Source organism: Micropterus dolomieu, linkage group LG13 (assembly GCF_021292245.1).
Source record: "Micropterus dolomieu isolate WLL.071019.BEF.003 ecotype Adirondacks linkage group LG13, ASM2129224v1, whole genome shotgun sequence".
Taxonomy (NCBI): Eukaryota; Metazoa; Chordata; class Actinopteri; order Centrarchiformes; family Centrarchidae; genus Micropterus; species Micropterus dolomieu.
The window spans coordinates 1,237,528-1,256,704 of NC_060162.1; the positions used below are offsets into that span (position 1 = coordinate 1,237,528).

Here is a 19,177-nt window from a genome sequence, read left to right on the forward strand (position 1 = left end):
TGCTTCCACTGGCTCAGATTATGAAAAACGACATAATATGTTACCATAATTTTCTTCAATTGAACAAAGATAAAACTGAAGTTATTGTCTCTGGAGCCAGGGAGGAACGATCGAAAGTCAGTGCTCGACTTCAATCAGTAATGTTAAGAACCACAAATCAAGCCAGAAATCTTGGTGTGGTCATGGACTCAGACCTGAATTTAACATTAACATTAACATTAAGACAATTACAAATTCAGCCTACTATCACCTGAAGAATATATCAATGATTAAAGGACTTATGTCTCAGCAGGACCTGGAAGAACTTATCCATGCATTTATCTTCAGTCGACTCGACTACTGTAACAGTGTCCTAACAGGGCTCCCTAAGAAATCCATCAGACAGCTGCAGCTGATTCAGAACGCTGCTGCTCGAGTCCTCACTAAGACCAAAAAGGTGGATCACATCACTCCAGTTCTGAGGTCTTTACATTGGCTTCCTGTATGTCAAAGAATTGATTTCAAAATCCTGCTGTTAGTTTATAAAGCACTAAATGGTTTAGGGCCAAAATAAATTTCTGATCTTCTGCTTCGTTACGAACCATCCAGACCTCTCAGGTCGTCTGGGGCAGGTCCGCTTTCTGTCCCAGAGTCAAAACTAAACAAGGAGAAGCAGCATTCAGTTATTATGCTCCGTATATTTGGAACAAACTCCCAGATAACTGCAGGTCTGCTGAAACAGTCTTTTTAGACTGAAGACTTTTCTTTTTACCATTGCTTTTAATTAAATATTTAAGATTTTTCTTTTTATTATAACTGTCCTGTTTCTTTTTTTTGTTTTTAGCTTTTTAACTTTTATTATATTTTATGTTGCTTTTAAACTTTTTTATATTTCCTTGTTGCTTTTATGGTTTATGTAAAGCACTTTGAATTACCTTGTTGTTGAAATGTGCTATACAAATAAACTTGCCTTGCCTTAAGTCGCACACACAGTGACTTGAGACTCGACTCGTAGTTGAGGTGTGGGACTCGTGAACAATGTTTATTTTTAGGAAACGTCTGATGAGCTTGCCGTTATTTCCCTGCCTCCGTTACCTATAACCTGCCTACGTAACACGAAGCATCTGCTGCGCGCGACCACACGTGAGCGAGGACAACAAACACCAGCAGCTGCTCCGCCATTCATCATAAACTTTGTTTGGGTCTTGTTTTATGAAGTTTTAAAGCCAAAGACACGCTGAACGCAAATAGGTTATTAACCTGTGGTGAGCAAACATGTTTAGCCCAGCATTGGCCATCTAATGTTAGGTTGCTTCTTGCTTCAGCTACGACCTACGAGAGGTCGTTCGTTTTGAAAAGATGAATGATCGTTTGTTTACTTGCCAAACTTGTGTTTCTTCAAGTATCATCATCTGTCTTTCTTTGGATGATGGAAGCTTGATCCAGCAGGAAAACTTGAGGATTAAAGGAGACCTATTGTGCTTTCCCCCATTTTATGACTTATCTACAATGTTATAATGGTGGATGTTCATGTTAAACATGGCCAAAGCTTCAAAAAAATGAGGTTAAAGTATTTAAAAGAAATCCCAGGGCTCTGTTCTACTAATACGGAGCCAGACAGAGCTGGTGTTCCATATGGACATGTGCTCCCATTGCAACGGCTCAGTCTGCCTGTTCTGCCCAGCAACAACAACAGCCTGGTAACATGCTTCAGGTCTTTGCCAATCAGAAGACAGTGGGCTTTGAGAGGGGGGGTCTTAAAGAGACAGGAGCATCTACAGCTTGTTTCAGACAGAGGCTGAAATGAAGGCCTACACGAAGAGTCAGTATAATAATAATAAATAAAATATTTTTTTGAACTTTGAATCATGCAAAGCTGCCATGCAGGAGCCACAGAACAACAATATAGATCTGGAAAAGCAGTTTAATAGGTCTTCTTTAAGAGTCTGTGCTGTAAATGTTTTGAGGACTGTCTTTGCTGTTTATATGAGTAATTTGGTTTGTAAAACAAAATGGTAAATCTGCTGCAGCAGTTTCACAACAGTAGGTGGCGCTGTGAGACTAGTTTACCCTGGGCCGCATATTGGTACAACACTCCAGAAAAAAGGCAGAGTGACAGCGGCTATAGACAGACAGGGAGAACAGACAGAGCTGGAAACTCAGTTAAACTCCCACTGCAATGTTATAATTATAGTTATATCAGCTCTAGGTTGAACTAATCCATGCTCGTTACATGATAACGTTACATTTACTGCATGTAGCCGACGTGCTACAGCAGGGGTGTCAAACTCATATTCACCAAGGGCCACATAAGTATTACTGTTAGCCTCAAAGTGCCAGTTGCAACTGTACTAAGACTGTATAAACGTAGTTACTCCTTTAACATGTTGTTAAATAACTGTCTCTTGATTTGTTAAGTATTCAAGTTAAGGACATTTATCAGATATAAAAGTATAGCCTTAGTAAGAAAATGTCTCTGTGGTCTTAAATAAATGAATTTATCAGATTTAAAAACCCTCATTACTCCATAAATCAAAGTTCAAACTTGTCAAGTAAGTAACAAAGCAAAACAAATATCATCAAACATAAGCTTTTACAGTAACCTTTCACTTTTTCACAGTCCAGAGGTGCAGAAACATGGTAAAACAAATAATTGTGAGCTGCTAATAACATGAGGGACAGATTTGGCATTTGATAAAACAAATAGTCCAAATGCACACAGCCGAGGGCATGCAGAGGGCATACATCCAACTAATGAGAGAGTTTGATTACCTGGAAAAATGCAGACGTATAGGCTGCTGTAGCCTAAGCCTAGTTCACACTACACGATTTTTAGCCCGATTTGCCGCTCGGCGCCAGTCGTTACGTGTGAACTACTCAACAGTGCATCAAAGCGGCTCCCTGACACATTTCTGACACATCACAGACATCTGCCAGATATCTACCATGCCAAATATCTGGAAGAGTCGGCCGACTCGACATCCACATCCAGCCAATGAGAGCAGGCAGCTGGTGGAGCAGCAGCTACTTTTTCACCGCAAAACACATTTTACTCCCTTGCAGCGCTCTCTGTAGCTCAGATGATCCCTGCTACCTGTGTGTGCTAATACATTTTTTAAATCATATTCTTTGTCTTTATAATTGCTGGCTTTATAATAACAAAGCTGTTTTGTCTGTAGGTTCGCGTCATTTCCCGTTTCACATTTCATGTGTGTTTTCTTGACAAAACGTGGTTTGGAGACCAGCGTCGGGTGACAGAGTCGTTGTCTGCTCGTGAAGTCTGTGATCCCCTGCATCAATTTTTCTTATCTTGGACATTTAGGGATTGTTGTTGTTGTACTAGTAGTATACATTTCTCATCTCCGCTTGTCGGAAAACTACCGTAGTGGGTGTGGAAACATTGCAATCTAGTGGCAGGATGCCGTCACAAAATCGACATGCATTGTGGGAGGTGTAGTTTAGGGCAGAATAGACCTTTTTTTTTAGGACAATCATGAATCTTTAAAGCTTTCGTGGGCCACATAAATTGACGTGGCAGGCCGGATTCGGCCCGCAGGCCTTGAGTTTGACACGTGAGCTACAGTGTTAGCTCGCCTGCTGCTTTTCAGTAACTATCTTTACTATCTGTGTATCTTTCACCGGAGGCTCAGCAATGTAAACACAGCTAAATGTACTGGAAGACAAAACGGTAAGTGAGCTGGACTGAATATTAACGACATTGTTGTGAGACTTTATAACAGTTAGACCGCAGTAAGTAACTTTACTGTAGTATTAGTGGATGGCTCTTCCACTGTGGTGTTGTCACCGTTTTGTTGCAGTATTGTATATTATGTGGGTTACTTTAGTTACAGCGACTGAGAGGTACAGAAGCTGTGTACCTGAGTATCGGTAAAACCACAATAAATCTAAATTGATCTCGTTTGGTCAGACAGACTTCATCACATAAACCTTTATTATTGTTTTTTTCCTTACATGGAGTTTATGTTGGAGTAAATGTTTTATGGTGTTAGTGAACTGCATGTCGTTAGCTACGGTGTTGTCGCTGTAGTCAGAGAGGCTCGGGAGCACGCACAGGGCTGCCCTCGACCTGGTTTCCTCACTGTGTGTGGAGCAAACAAACCTGGACTCCCTTGTTATTGTTCTCGGTGACTTTAACAGGGGAAATCTCAGCCAAGACCTCCCCAAATACAGACAGTTTATAAAGTGTCCAACCAGAGAGGGAAACACTTTGGATTATTGCTACACCACAGTTAGCAGTACCTATCATGCCGTCCCACACGCTCCACTAGGTCACTCTGATCACGTGATGGTCCATCTGATTCCCGCTTACAGGCAAAAACTAAAGCTCTGTAAACCTGTAGTGAGGACATCAAAGAAGTGGACTAGTGAAGCTGTTGAGGACCTCCAGGCATGTTTGGACCGCACTGACTGGGATGTTTTCAAGAATGCAACCAACAACCTGGATGAGTTTACAGAGGCTGTAACGTCCTACATCAGCTTCTGTGAGGACACATACCAATATGCACGAGGGTGAGTTATAAAAATAAAAAACCCTGGATCACAGCTAAGCTTAGACAGCTGAGGTTGGCAAAGGAGGAGGCATTTAGGAGTGGTGACAGGTCCGGGTGCAGGGCGTTAAAGTACAGGTTTAGCAGGGAGGTTTGAGAAGCTAAACGACTGTACGCAGAGAGACTAAAGAATGAGTTTTCTGCAAACGATGCCACTTCTGTCTGGAGGGGGTTCAGACAGATCACAAACTATAAACCCAAAGTCCCACACTCCATAAACGATTCTCACCTGGCAAATGAGCTGAACCAGTTCTACTGCCCCTTTGAGAGTCAATCGGACACCATCCCCCGTGACTCCTCCGCTCAGCTTCAGCCTTGGTCCACCGCTTCTTCCCCTCCCTCCTCAGAGCTGGCCAGCTCCACCCCCTCCCCTCCTCTCTCCATCACAGAGAGGGAAGTCAGCGGTCTTTTCAGGAGGTAGAAACCCTGCAAAGCAGCTGGGCCGGACTCTGTCTCCGAATCCACCCTGAAGCACTGTGCTGATCAGCTGTCTCCGGTGTTCACAGACATTTTTAACACCTCACCGGAGACATGCCATGTGCCAGCTTGCTTCAAAGCCTCCACCATCATCCCTGTCCCCAAGAAACCAAGGACCACTGGACTAAACGACTACAGACCCGTCGCCCTGGCCTCTGTGGTTATGAAGTCCTTTGAACGCCTTGTGTTGTCCCACCTAAAATCCATTACAGACCCTCTCCTGGACCCCCTGCAGTTCGCCTACAGAGCCAACAGGTCTGTAGATGATGCAGTAAACACGGCCCTTCACTACATCCTCCAGCACCTGGACTCCCCAGGAACCTACGCCAGGATCCTGTTTGTGGATTTCAGCTCTGCTTTTAACACCATCATCCCGGCCCTGCTGCAGGACAAGCTCTCCCAGCTGAACATGCCAGACTCCACCTGCAGGTGGATCACTGACTTCCTGACGGACAGGAAGCAGCACGTGAAGCTGGGAAAACATGTCTCTGATTCCAGAACTATCAGCACAGGTTCCCCTCAAGGCTGCGTTCTCTCCCCTCTGCTCTATTTCTTGTATACCAACACCTGCACCTCCAGTCACCAGTCTGTCAAGCTCCTGAAGTTTGCGGACGACACCATCCTCATTGGGCTCATCTCAGGTGGGGATGAGTCCGCTTACAGGTGGGAGATTGACCATCTGGTGACCTGGTGCAGCCAGAACAGTCTGGAGCTCAACACTCAGAAGACAGTGGAGATGGTCGTGGTCCATCAGGACCAAAACTTCTTGCCACAAAAACAGTTTCTTCCCGTCTGCAACTAGCCTCATTAACAAGGCCCGGGTCCCCTACTGACACTCCACCCTTACAAATGATACAAATGTCTCTGCACATGTAAATATTGTTTCATCTTGAGTCAGGCACAGACCTGGCACGTCGCACATATTTGTTGTTGATTGTTGATCTTTGTTGTTATTTTTATGTTGTCAGTTTATATATTTATATGTACACAGTGTTCTCTTCCGTTGCGTTACTTCTGCACAGCACAGACCCAGAATAATGCTCATTTATATATCTGTAACGTTGTTCTTCCATTCCATATTTATTATATTTCTACATTTATTTATGTTGACTGTATGTTTGTCTACGTGTAGCACCTTATTACCACAGCAAATTATGGGTATGTGTAAAACACTACTTGGCAATAAAGCTCCGTCTGATTCTGATTTACAGCAGAATAATGGCTGATGCAAGCAATAGAGAAAACAGAAGTGAGTCTTGAGCCCATTGGCAATAAGTAAATGAAAATTAGATTCATTAATAAGTAATTTCATTGACAAACTTACATATAGCCCCTTTAATGTGCTTTGTGATGCAAAATGTTTTTATAATAAAGTTTCGGATTTAATTTTACAGACTATATAAGTGTGGATTCTCAGAAATTCACTGTGAAGTTGTGGCCTCAGCTCTGAAGTCCAACCCCTCCTATCTGAGAGAGCTGCACCTGAGTGACAACAAGCTGCAGGATTCAGCAGTGAATCTGCTGTCTGCTGGACTGGACAGTCCACACTGTAGACTGGAGACTCTGAGGTCAGTTCATGTATTCTGCTCTTGTCCAGTTAAGTTTTAAATTTCCTTCAGTTCTCTTGTTTTCTGGACATAATAGTGCTGTCAACATTAAAACAGCTCTTTTTAAAGTTTGTCAAGAGTTTGGCTCCGAAATTAGTCTGAACTCAAACTGGATTTATATTAATAAGGAAACTGTAGGATTTATCTAAGCGGCAACCTCCGTCTCTCACAAGTATCTGAAACTGCAATTCATCGAGTGGCCACTTGAGGCTGGCTGCAGAAGGGAGTCGATCTCCATTGACCCCCATGTTAAAATGCCCAACTTTACAGCAGAATAAAACATGTTTACAGCCTGGTTCAAAAAATGGTTTTAGTGCATATCGCTAATTTTGCCTTTCGTGACAACTGTGAAGGGGGTGAATTTTTTATAACTTACCTGTTTAAATTATATTAAGCCTTAAAGTTCTGCATTATTAGGGGCGTGGCCGCTTTGATTGACAGGCGCCATTAGCCGCTGCCACTGCTAGCACTCCGCTGTCTGTTAGCCTCACTCAGCCTGTCGGAGCTTTTTGGACATTTCTACATGCAGATACCGGATGAATAATGGCAGGCTGTGCAGTTCATTGGAGAGAGAACCTCCGGGAAATTCGTGTTCTACTTGGTGAGTGAAATTCCTGTATTTTATTTATGTGTTAACATTTAACAGGTAGACATTAGGGTGATAATGCTTTGAAGAAAAGACCTCTGTGTGAAGTTGTAATTAAAGGCTCAGCTCTCAGTTAGCTGACGTTATGTTAACGGTAACTTTTACTAACGGGCGATGTGAGATTTAGCTACGTCCTGTAACGGAGTCACTGTTCAGTTAGATACTATTATAAGTGGCTGCACCTGATCCCGATGGACAAGAAGGGTTTAAAGGCAGAGAGCCGAGAGGGGAGCAGCTGCGGAGTTCTGCCTGAAACTGTCACACCGAGGAGCACCGATGAGACTATTTAAGACCGTTTAGAGTCATCAATAAGTTATTACACCCAGTACATGTAGCATTCCTTGAGATTCAGCAAACAATCTGAGGTGATAACTGCCTTTGATCAGTGACGTTTGATGAGGAGCTTAAGAGGTGGATGCATAATTCGGCAGAACAGCTGTTGTAGGCTACCTGCAGAGATCTTCATCCACCTTTTTTGTCAGCATATAATGCGCGTTATGCCTGCAGACAGGTAGCTTTGCTGTAACTAGAGTGATGGTTTAGTTAAGGCTAGAAATTAGGTTTGCTGAGAGCCGCCTCTGAGTTTGTTTGGTGGGTTAGAATTTGCCAAAAAAAGTAGTACATTTCAATAAGAAATATATAATAAGATCCTTACAATAAACGTTCAATAAGATATGACTTGAGTAGTTATTATTGCACAGTGTCCAGCAGAAAACCGTATATTGCACATATTAGGAAACGGTGTATTTACACATTGCCACCACTAATTATTGTCACATGCCAGAGAGGTTTTCATGCTGAGGCGATCTCAGATTTCAGCAGCTTTATGGCACTTTGGAAGAAGCTGCTTAACTGTCTACCCATTGTTGTCTTTCCAGGTGCCAGAGGAGCTGATTGCAGAACCCTCCAGATGTGATTAGCTGTGTCCAGCTCTTCAGGAGAGAACAGCTCCAGCTTCCAGCTCTTCAGCTCCTGCTTTGCGCAGCCTTTTCTTTGTACTCACAACACCTGAACACTACTGATGTGAAATTATGACACAGGGTTCTAAACACATTTCAGGTCATACAAAACTACTTTTACATTTGTAACCTTTTAATATTGATGTTTTCATGAATGCAAGACAAGAGTTTAATTTATTGAACTGTAGCATAGCTAAATTGTTTATGAATTTTAATACATTTATGAGAATTAATACCCGATTATGAATTTTCATATTCATAAAATCTAAAAAATATTCCTCGTTTCAGGTCTCCGAGTCTCCGGACCTCTAGGTAGCTTTTAATAATTATACAGTTATTACTAGTGATCAGTTAATAATCGCTAATAATTATCTTAAATCAATCAGTCAGTCTCATATCTAAAGGGTCAATTCTCTTGGCCGGGACGTGGAAATAGGCAACACACACAGTTTCCTGATTACAGTGAATTTATTAATAACTAAAGTTAACTAAAGCGATATAAACGGGTGGTTAAATACAGGGAAAATAAACAATGGCTGAACAATGAGCAATGGAGGTTCGATTGTGGGAAGCATGTGACTCATACAGCAGAGGAGAACTAATGAAAGTAAGCTATGAGTTTAGGAGTTAAAAGGAAATATTAACATTACGGGACATCTCTGACTACAGAATGTTTGTTTGTTTATTTTTGGTCTTACGGCTTGTCGAGGGCCTGCTTTGGCCTGTTGCACGGGTCCCATGCTAGCTGCCCGATCCTGGCTTTTTGCTAGGGATTCTCTGGGGTTCTCCGTGTCTGAAAACGCCCTCCTCCGTCTGGCAATTCGGCTGTTTTCAGGTTTCCTTTGTTGCCGCTGGCGAGAGCACGTGGCTTGGTCTGACCTCGGTGAAGTTAGCTCGACGAAAAAGATTAAAATGGAACTTGGTCGTTCCTAAATTAGTCCAGTGTAACTTAACGGACTGATAACTTTAACAAAACAATAGAAAGAAAGAAAATAAAACAAACTGAGGGGCAGATCGATGTCGTGGCACGTGTGTAGCTTCAAGCGAACAAAGGCCTGTTGCACTGACCGACTCTTAGGCGTTGCCCGGAGAGGCACGCCGGACTCGTGCCGAAGCGTCCAGAGAGCAGAGCGGAAGGCCAGGGCACGGGGGGAGGAGAAGAGCAGAGAGCCGAGAGAGAGCGAACGACGTCGTGTGTCGCTGTTTTGTTGCCTGGGGCGTGGTTCCCCAGAGGGCGTTTCAGGTTTCCCGAGGGACTGCCTTTCTAAACTTAATGTCTAAAAGAAAAGAAATCTATTTGCACGTATTATAATCAAATATTTTCCACAATCAAACCTCAATGGTCAAACGGTTGTACCGTTCTAAGTTAAGCATTTGGTAACAGGAAACAATTGTCACATTATTGGTCAGGATATTTATACATTGACGGCATTTCCAACACTGGTATGTAATACTTATTTCGTCCACTTGGGGGAGCTCAGGTTACATGCGGAAAGCTTAGATTAACCCAAAACAATCTTTCCTTAGCAAATGGGGAATTCAACCTTAAATTCAAGCTGGATAATTACTAGAGTATAGTATGACATTTCTTTATCATCATTTCTAAAGGAATTTTGTGAGAAAGTATTGTGAACAAGTATTGGTTACACATTAGATGACGGAGTGTCTTGCTGAAAATAAAAAACACTGCAAAAGTAACTTATTTAGATTCTTCTCAGCACTAATATCAACAGATAGCAGATTTTTGGAGACTGCAGTCTTTGGTTATTTAAAGTTCGGCTTCCTGGGTTATGTCACACTTTGGTGAGACAAGGAGTATCCCTTTACGTGTGGGGGGGGGGGGGCAGTTTTGATAGGCTGTTCAGGGAAATGCTAATCGCTGGTTAGTGTCCCTTTTGTCAGTTTAACAGTCAGGCAACGCTTTATCAGCTTCGTATATCAAAAAGGCGCCAGTTTTACGATCAACTGCCCAGGCATAGCAGTTAAAGAAAACAACTTTCCACCCCCACTTCCGTTGGGGTCTCTTCAGCAGTCTGTTGAAAGTTGATCTTTAACCCCCCTGCTCCTCTCTGGGAGAGGAAAAGAGGAATTTGGAGTAGCTCCAAATTTATTCAATATAAAATGCACAAATCCACACCGTTGTCCCACTACAAAACTATTGCTTTTGTATTAGGAATACTTTGTTATAAAGTGTATCAGACTAATTATACATAATAAAATCATTCTTCATTCATCATCAGTTTAATATTTTAATTTTAAATAGTGTGATCTAAACATAATATATTATAGTTAACAGCTATAAATGAAAATATTAAGATGTTATTTATATTTTACATATATGTCAAAAAATGAAAGGTTGATGTTATATACGGTTTTATTTTTACATTTCTTTAAGAGACAAATGTGACATTGACTGAGAAGTTACTCTGTTGTGGAAAAGAATTATCTGCACACTGAATAGTTCAAGCCCTGTACGAGGTGTCATTGCAACCTCTGAGAAGATCTCGTGTGGTTTACATTGTATAGACTCACCTATTTACTACAGAGTTTGCAACGTCACAATAAATACCACCTAGTGGGATTCATAATTACTCTGTGCAGATCATAGTGGGACATCTGATCCACAGTGTGACTCTAGGAAAGTGTGTAATAAATTCTTCAGGTGATTAAAAAATATAAATTAAATACAGCTTATTATTTTGGTGAAGTTAATTTTCTAACGTAATTTAATTCAAAAATTGAATCTTTGATGTTTTCTAGATTCATTACACAAAGCGAAGCATTTCAAACCCTTTTTGCTTTCATCTTAATGATTACGGTTTACAGTTAATGGAAATAAAAAACTCCACTAACTCAAAATGTATAAACATTTTAGAATTGCCTAAATACATTTCTGTATTATAAATTATACAGAAATGTCAACTGGAGAAGAGCTCTCTAATCAGCTAATTAACTCAAAACACCTGCAAGGGCCCTTTTGAAAGTGGTCGGGAAGGTTCCTGAAGCCAGAGAAGTATTTATCACATGAGTGATTGTCGGGACCACAGTAGGAGATATGGCTTGGAGGAGATTTGTAGGAATCGGGTCCAGTGGGCATGTAGTTGGACGGCTACGGGTTAAGAGTTCTGATACTTCGCTCTCTGTGAGAGGAGTAAACGAGGAGAGTGAAGAACCACTGACCTGGGAGGGCAGAGGAAAAGATGTAGTAGGACTGCTACAATGGTTGAGTTTGAGTGTTTCAGAGAATTGGCTAGTTATAGCCTCCACTTTGCCTGTGAAGAAGGCAGCAAAGCTATCAGCAAGTTTGTGGGTGGTGGAGGTGGAGGAGGATTTAGTAGCGCTTTAAAAGTGGAAAATAATTTCCTTGAGTCAGTGGCACTGCTTATTCTGTCATTAGCTCCTTAGCATGAGCTAACTCGGTCACATCGAGCTAGGCGGGAGTGATTTCAGCAACATGTCACCTCAGCTCCACCTACGACCCGCTCCGGGAGTGACGCGCGGTGACACGCTGCCAAGATGGTGCCGGCCAGCTCCGCCAATTTCGTGCTTCAAAATGGCTCTTCATAAACCAACGGGTGACGTCACGGACGCTGCATCCATTTTTATATACAGTATATGGATTTATCCTTCAATGTGCTGCGAAATTAAATCAATATTTATCATTCTGCTCCATGTGTGACACATCTATTTATAAAACATTAAAAGGAGTTCATTTTCAGGAATGTCTTTTTGTACATGACCTTCAGAACAGTGTTTTACAGGAACTTATACATTTACACATAAAGCTACACACACACACACACACACACACACACTGAAACTGCCATACAGCAGCACAGAGACATAGAGGGTGAAGCATATTTCCAAATGCAGCTGTTTGAAGTATCGTGTCTGATCTGTGATCGGTGACACTTTAACATGTGATGATGTCTCTTTGTTTTCTGACTCAACCAGTAAACAGGAGCATAAATAATGCACTATATTTGTACAGGAAGGTACTTGGGTTACATTTAAGATGAAGAGAACGAGGCTCTCACTTTGCTTAGTGCACATTTGATCCAGTTCTAAAGATGACTGAGGATGAAGCTCACAGTCAGTCAGCTCTGTGCTTTGAAATGAGCATCAGAAATGCTGGGACAGGTGTTAAAGAGCTCTGTAAGGTTTTCTATTCACTTAAAGTCTTATTTGTTTACTAGAGTATTATTTATTTCATATTGGCCATTTTAGAAAACATCTAAGTATTTTATAAAAAATTACACCTGATTGTTATGAATTGAAGAAAATGAAAATAAAAGTACCAACATCTCTGATTTGATGATTATTCCAGACTGGCCTGAGATCAGCAGCATGTTATTGATCTGTGTTTACAAGAATAGGTGTGTGAATGTTGTGCTGACATTTGGATGATGTCTGTAGAAGGCTGACATTATGAAGATCCATAATAACACAATGACAAAGTCCCTCTACTCATTTGAGGGAAAAGCTCATTGATTATTACATAGTAATGTTGGGCTCCACATTTAAAAGCTGAACACATCTGGTTGGATTAGAAATGGATTTTTGTCTCCATCATTTATTCTTTATTCAGATTGAGTTCCTGCAGTTTGTCAGAGATCAGCTGTGCTTCTCTGGCCTCAGCTCTGAAGTCCAACCCCTCCCATCTGAGAGAGATAAACCTGAGTGAGAACAAGCTGCAGGATTCAGGAGTGAAGCTGCTGTGTGGTTTTCTGGAGAGTCCACACTGCAGACTGGAAACTCTGAGGTCAGTTCACTGACTCTCTGTTACTATTGTAGATCTGATATGCTAAATTAACAATTGAACCTAATTTCTGTTCATACAAAACTTCCCTCCATAAAATTGTAAATGTCCTTTTGTTCATATTTTCATGTTTCTTGTACTAAACCTAGTCTGCAGTCACAAAGACTTGTTTCTTAAAGAAACTGTAGAAAATGTCTGTTGTTAGTCGTTAAAGTAAATGAATGTTTCTAATTTTTGGTAAATGGTCACATCTGTATACAGAAGATCCTCTGAACTTATACTGTATTTGTTTTAAACTGATGAAGTTTTCTGCTGAAGTAGAAATATTTCTTTAGTTTCTGTTTATTTCAATGTGTTTTCACAAATAATGTCTGACTGTTGATATCGATCCTTCAGCACGCGCGCGCGCACACAGATCAAATCATATTTCCAAATGCATTTACTCCAAGTGGTTCAAAAACGGCATTCAATTTCCTTTGGCTATGCCTTGAATAGGTGTTTTGCAGGAATTTTACAGGAATGGTAAGAGGTTAAAGCACATTGACAAAGTCCCTCTACTCATTATACGGAAAAGCTCATTGATTAGGACATAGTAATGTTGAGCTCCACATTTAAAACCTGAACACATCTGATTGGATTAGAAATTAATTTTTACCTCTTTCATTTATTCTTTATTCAGATTGAGCGACTGCAGTTTGTCAGAGATCAGCTGTGCTTCTCTGGCCTCAGCTCTGAAGTCCAACCCCTCCCATCTGAGAGCTCTGGACCTGACTAACAACAAGCTGCAGGATTCAGGAGTGAAGCTGCTGTGTGGTTTTCTGGAGAGTCCACACTGCAGACTGGAGACTCTGAGGTCAGTTCACTGACTCTCTGTTACTATTGTAGATCTGATATGTTTAATTAACAATTGAACCTAATTTCTGTTCATACAAAACTTCCCTCCATAAAATTGTAAATGTCCTTTTGTTCATATTTTCATGTTTCTTGTACTAAACCTAGTCTGCAGTCACAAAGACTTGTTTCTTAAAGAAACTGTATAAAATGTCTGTTGTTAGTCGTTAAAGTAAATGAATGTTTCTAATTTTTGGTAAATGATCACAACTGTATACAGAAGATCCTCTGAACTAATGTTTGTTTTAAACTGATGAAGTTTTCTACTGAAGTAGAAATATTTCTTTGGTTTCTTTTTATTTCAATGTGTTTTCACAAATAATGTCTGATCATTGATATTGATCCTTCAGAACACACACAGATCAAATCATATTTCCAAATGCATTTACTCCAAATGGTTCAAGAACTGCATTCAATTTACTGTGGATATGCCTTGAATAGGCATTTTGAATGAATTTTACAGGAATGGTAAGAGGTTAAAGCACATTGACAAAGTCCCTCTACTCATTATACGGAAAAGCTCATTGATTAGGACATAGTAATGTTGAGCTCCACATTTAAAACCTGTACACATCTGATTGTATAAGAAATGGATTTATATCTCTATCATTTATTCTTTATTCAGGTTGAGTCTCTGCAGTTTGTCAGAGATCAGCTGTGCTTCTCTGGCCTCAGCTCTGAAGTCCAACCCCTCCCATCTGAGAGAGATAAACCTGAGTGACAACAAGCTGCAGGATTCAGGAGTGAAGCTGCTGTGTGGTTTTCTGGAGAGTCAACACTGCAGACTGGAGACTCTGAGGTCAGTTCAGTGACTCTCTGTTACTATTGTAGATCTGATATGCTAAATTAACAATTGAACCTAATTTCTGTTCATACAAAACTTCCATCCATAAAATTGTAAATGTCCTTTTCTTCATATTTTCATGTTTCTTGTATTAAATTTAGTCTGCAGTCACAAAGACTTGTTTCTTAAAGAAACTGTAGAAAATGTCTGTTGTTAGTCGTTAAAGTAAATTAATGTTTATAATTTTTGGTAAATGGTCACATCTGTATACAGAAGATCTTCTGAACTAATGTTTGTTTTAAACTGATGAAGTTTTCTGCTGAAGTAGAAATATTTCTTTAGTTTCTGTTTATTTCAATGTGTTTTCAAAAATAATGTCTGATCATTGATATTGATCCTTCAGAACACACACAGATCAAATCATATTTCCAAATGCATTTACTCCAAATGGTTCAAGAACTGCATTCAATTTACTTTGGATATGCTTTGAATAGGCGTTTTAAATACATTTTACAGGAATGGTAAGAGGTTAAAGCACATTGACAAAGTCCCTCTACTCATTTTACGGAAAAGCTCATTGATTAGGACATAGTAATGTTGAGCTCCACATTTAAAACCTTAACACATCTGATTGGATTAGAAATGGATTTATATCTCTGTCATTTATTCTTCATTCAGATTGTGGGGCTGCAGTTTGTCAGAGATCAGCTGTGCTTCTCTGGCCTCAGCTCTGAAGTCCAACCCCTCCCATCTGAGAGAGCTGGACCTGAGAGACAACGAGCTGCAGGATTCAGGAGTGAAGCTGCTGTGTGGTTTTCTGGAGAGTCCACACTGTAGACTGGAGACTCTGAGGTCAGTTCACTGACTCTCTTTTACTATTGTAGATCTGAAAGATGTTTAATTAATAAATGAACCTAATTTCTGTTTATAACTTCCATTCATAAAGTTTGAAATGACCTTTTGTTCATAATTTCATGTTTGTTGTACTAAATTTAGTCTGCAGTCACAAAGACTTGTTTCTTAAAGAAACTGTAGAAAATGTCTGTTGTTAGTCATTAAAGTAAATGAATGTTTGTAAGTTTTGGTAAATGGCCACACCTGTATACAGAAAATCCTCTGAACTAATATTTCTTTTAAGCCAGGGCTCAAGGTTAAACCCACCGGGCCAGTGGGTCTGAAACCTACTGGCCCCTAGACATTTTTTAGTGTCCTTCCCTGCAAAAGTTGTAATTTATCAGTGTTACAACAAAACCAAAGACTGAAATTCTGTTATTTTGTTAACATGTTCGCTTATTTAATAACCTACATCCTGGATCTAAAAACTAAAAAAAATTTAATGTAATTACAGTTAAGATGATTGGAAAGAAAAAAAGTAATATTTCAATTTAAAACAATTTACTTTTAAAACAAAACATACTAACTATGACCTGCTCTCTCTCTCTCCTGCGGACAGCCATTTAATAAAAAAATGTACACAGAGCAGTGGATGAGCTACAAGTATGGAAGTTTTAATTGGACTTTAATATTTGTAACCCACAGAAGATAATCCACAAATCTGTACAATGATGCACAAATATTTCACTATCCACAAAAGTGTATTTTTACATTTGTGATGTATAAAATCATATCCACAAAAATACAGGGTGGTTTGTACATGTGCAATGCATTATGCACATTAACATACATTTGTGACTCCTTTTACATATTTGTGGAGTTTTTTCCAATCTGTAGCGCTGGAATCTGTAAAAAGATGTGTAAGTTTAAGAGCAGTTTACTGGCTACACCAGCCAGGGGGTGGTAGCGACATTGCCTCCCATGAGTTGACAGGATAATCACTACACTACTAGCGTCATGCTCATCTGTAGTAGACAACAAGGAAAAGGACTGTAGCCGGGTTTATGGTTTCAACTCGACCAGCTCGTTATTCGGAATCTAGTTCTTCCTTGTCCTCTTCAGGTAAGTCTGCTGTGCAGTTTGGTAACTTTATGTCACCTGTGGTAATTTAGCTGTGTAACGTTTGCCCACAATATGTAACAAGCTAACATGAAATCATTTAGTTCACTTTGAGAGATTTTATGGTTCTCACAGTTATTGGTCATTTACACTACAACGGGAATTAGCATACCAATCACTGTATATTTCCTCCATTTACCACTGTCAGGTGATCAGTAAACTTTTAGCTTCCCCAGAGATGGAATCAGGAGGCTAGGACAATTGGCCTGATTAGTGCAAAATGATCATTAACCTAGAGACAGTAAAACATAATGTCACTGCACTGTGGGGTTGGGTATCATTAAAATTTTTATGATACCAGTACCAAAACCAGTACCCTTAAAGTGATACCAATAGAGTACTTCATTCGATACCTTCCATAAAATGCCACCTGTTGAAGCCATAGTAGTTGATTGGTAGCTTATTATTTTTATTGTTGTTATGGACAAGCAAGGTTATCTATTTAATTTTTTTTCTTGTTTCAAATAACTGCTACATAAAAGTATTGGGAAGTTGTCTCAGATCGCTCCCCATCCTAAGTAGTTCATCCTCACCCATAGTATTATACAGGAATTTTTTTATATTTGAATGACAGAGGTGGAGTGAAATAGTTTAGTGACCAAATAAGATGTGGGAAATGAATTTAAGGTCATTTTTGGTACGTGTGTTGAAAGTAAACAACAGAAAGTTATTTTGTAAACTTTGATCAATAAACTGGAGTGAAAGATCTCCGCGAGTGCTTTTTCCTTTATTGGTGAGTCGCAAACTTCCAAAAAGATGACCGTAACAAGTATAAAAAAAGAAAGGACTCTGTTTAAACAAGTCACTTAACTAAAGACTCACAAAAGAGGAAAAGTGAGGCTGCACATCCAGACAAATCACAACAACTACACCTAAAGCAGCTGCAGCCTGAGGCTCCGTGAATAAAATCAGCTGATCGCTGCTGCACCTCAAAAGCGTTTAATTGAGGATTTTTTACTGTTTATGGTGCAGGCACATAAGGAAAAAAAGCCGTGCTTTTCTTTTTCTTTTGGTGTGTTGCTTGCATGTTTAGCTGCAACCAAAACCGTATAAATAGTAATTTTTTGCTGCCATCTGGTTACAAAAAGTATGGATTGAAGTACTGGTTTGACTAGAGACGTTTCGATTCTATTCGATACTGGGCTGTTTCAATCAAAACCATAAAGGTATCAAGTAGCGATACCCAGAGGTGTTGCTAGACATAAAGCTCTACGGGGGGCACAGGCCCCATACATTTTTTTAAATTATGAAATGTGTTAGTATGAGCATTACAAGCTTCCCTTGCTTATCCTCTTATTATTGGCACTGCCATGTCAGAAAGGGCTTTAACAGGATCTTAAACACACATATAATAATAATAATAATAATAATAATCTTTATTTGTAGAGCACTTTTCAAAAACAAGTTACAAAGTGCTTTAACACGTGTAAAGACAATAATACCCAAAAACAATAATACAGAAACAATACAAGATAAAAGCAAGAAAACATTGAAAAGACTAAAATACAAGATAAATATAAAATAAGTAAAATACAATAAAATAAAAGGGATAAAATAAAGTCAAATAAGATCGGGAAAGGCTCTCCTATAAAAGTATGTTTTAAGAAGGGACTTAAAAGAGTTCACTGACTCAGCCGACCTGATTTCCTCGGGCAGGCTGTTCCAGAGCCTCGGGGCCCTGACAGCAAACGCTCTGTCCCCTTTAGTTTTCAGTCGAGACTCTGGAACAGACAACAGACCTCTGCCCGAGGATCTCAAGGTACGTGCTGCTGCGTATGGGACTAAAAGGTCAGAAATATAACAAGGCGAGAGGCCATGAAGAGCTTTAAAAGTGATCAATAGAATTTTAAAGTCAATTCTAAAACATACCGGGAGCCAGTGTAATGAAGCTAAAACAGGGGTAATGTGGGCATTGAAAGGTCATTGGTGACTTTAAGCAGGGCAGTCTCAGTGCTGTGGTACTTCCTGAAACTTTTCAAATATTTTGTTATTTTCCAGTACAGTGAGCAGCTGTTTGGACACAATTCTTTCTAGAATCTTTGCAATAAAAGGCAGTTTTGAAAAGTGGGTTCACGCAAGCCGTTTTAAAATAATCAGGGACACAACCAGTAGATAGGGAGCTGTTGAAAACAGAGATCAAATGGGGTGCAAATTACTTTCAGTAAAAACATCAAGTGGGCTGGAGGACACTCTCATTTGTGATACTGTTTTTAAAAGCTCAGACAAGTCGATGGGATAAAACTGGTTAAAACTCTGTTGTTGCTGGTGAGGAACCTCTGAGTAAGAGGCCGCGGGGGTAATAGAGGCTCTGATTGACACCACCTTATTGGTAAAATAAGATAAAAACAATTCACAGTCATCATTACTTCCAGCTGAGGCACAAGGAGGGGTTGGGTTTACCAGCTGATCCACAGTCTTAAACAGAAACCTGGGATTGTGTTTATGTGTAGTAATGAGTTCAGAAAAATAGTGTGTTCTCGCATCCTTAACCATG

The 19,177-nt window shown here is 40.0% G+C and overlaps 1 protein-coding gene across 5 annotated transcripts in view; it reads left to right on the plus strand.

Moving 5' to 3' along the window:
- LOC123981783 (NACHT, LRR and PYD domains-containing protein 12-like) overlaps positions 1–19,177 on the plus strand; it is a 109,926-nt gene that overhangs the window by 11,825 nt on the left and 78,924 nt on the right. Inside the window, exons 4-6 of one of the 5 annotated variants that reach the window (XM_046066951.1) lie at positions 13,675–13,848; positions 14,512–14,685; positions 15,349–15,522. The exons of 1 other annotated variant lie outside the window; for it this stretch is intronic. In XM_046066951.1, the coding sequence (XP_045922907.1) occupies positions 13,675–13,848; positions 14,512–14,685; positions 15,349–15,522 (522 nt within the window). Of the gene's footprint in view, positions 1–6,235; positions 6,274–6,418; positions 6,648–7,048; positions 7,179–13,674; positions 13,849–14,511; positions 14,686–15,348; positions 15,523–19,177 lie in introns of those variants that run through there. 3 more of the 5 variants (XM_046066953.1, XM_046066955.1, XM_046066952.1) reach the window with 3 other exon arrangements.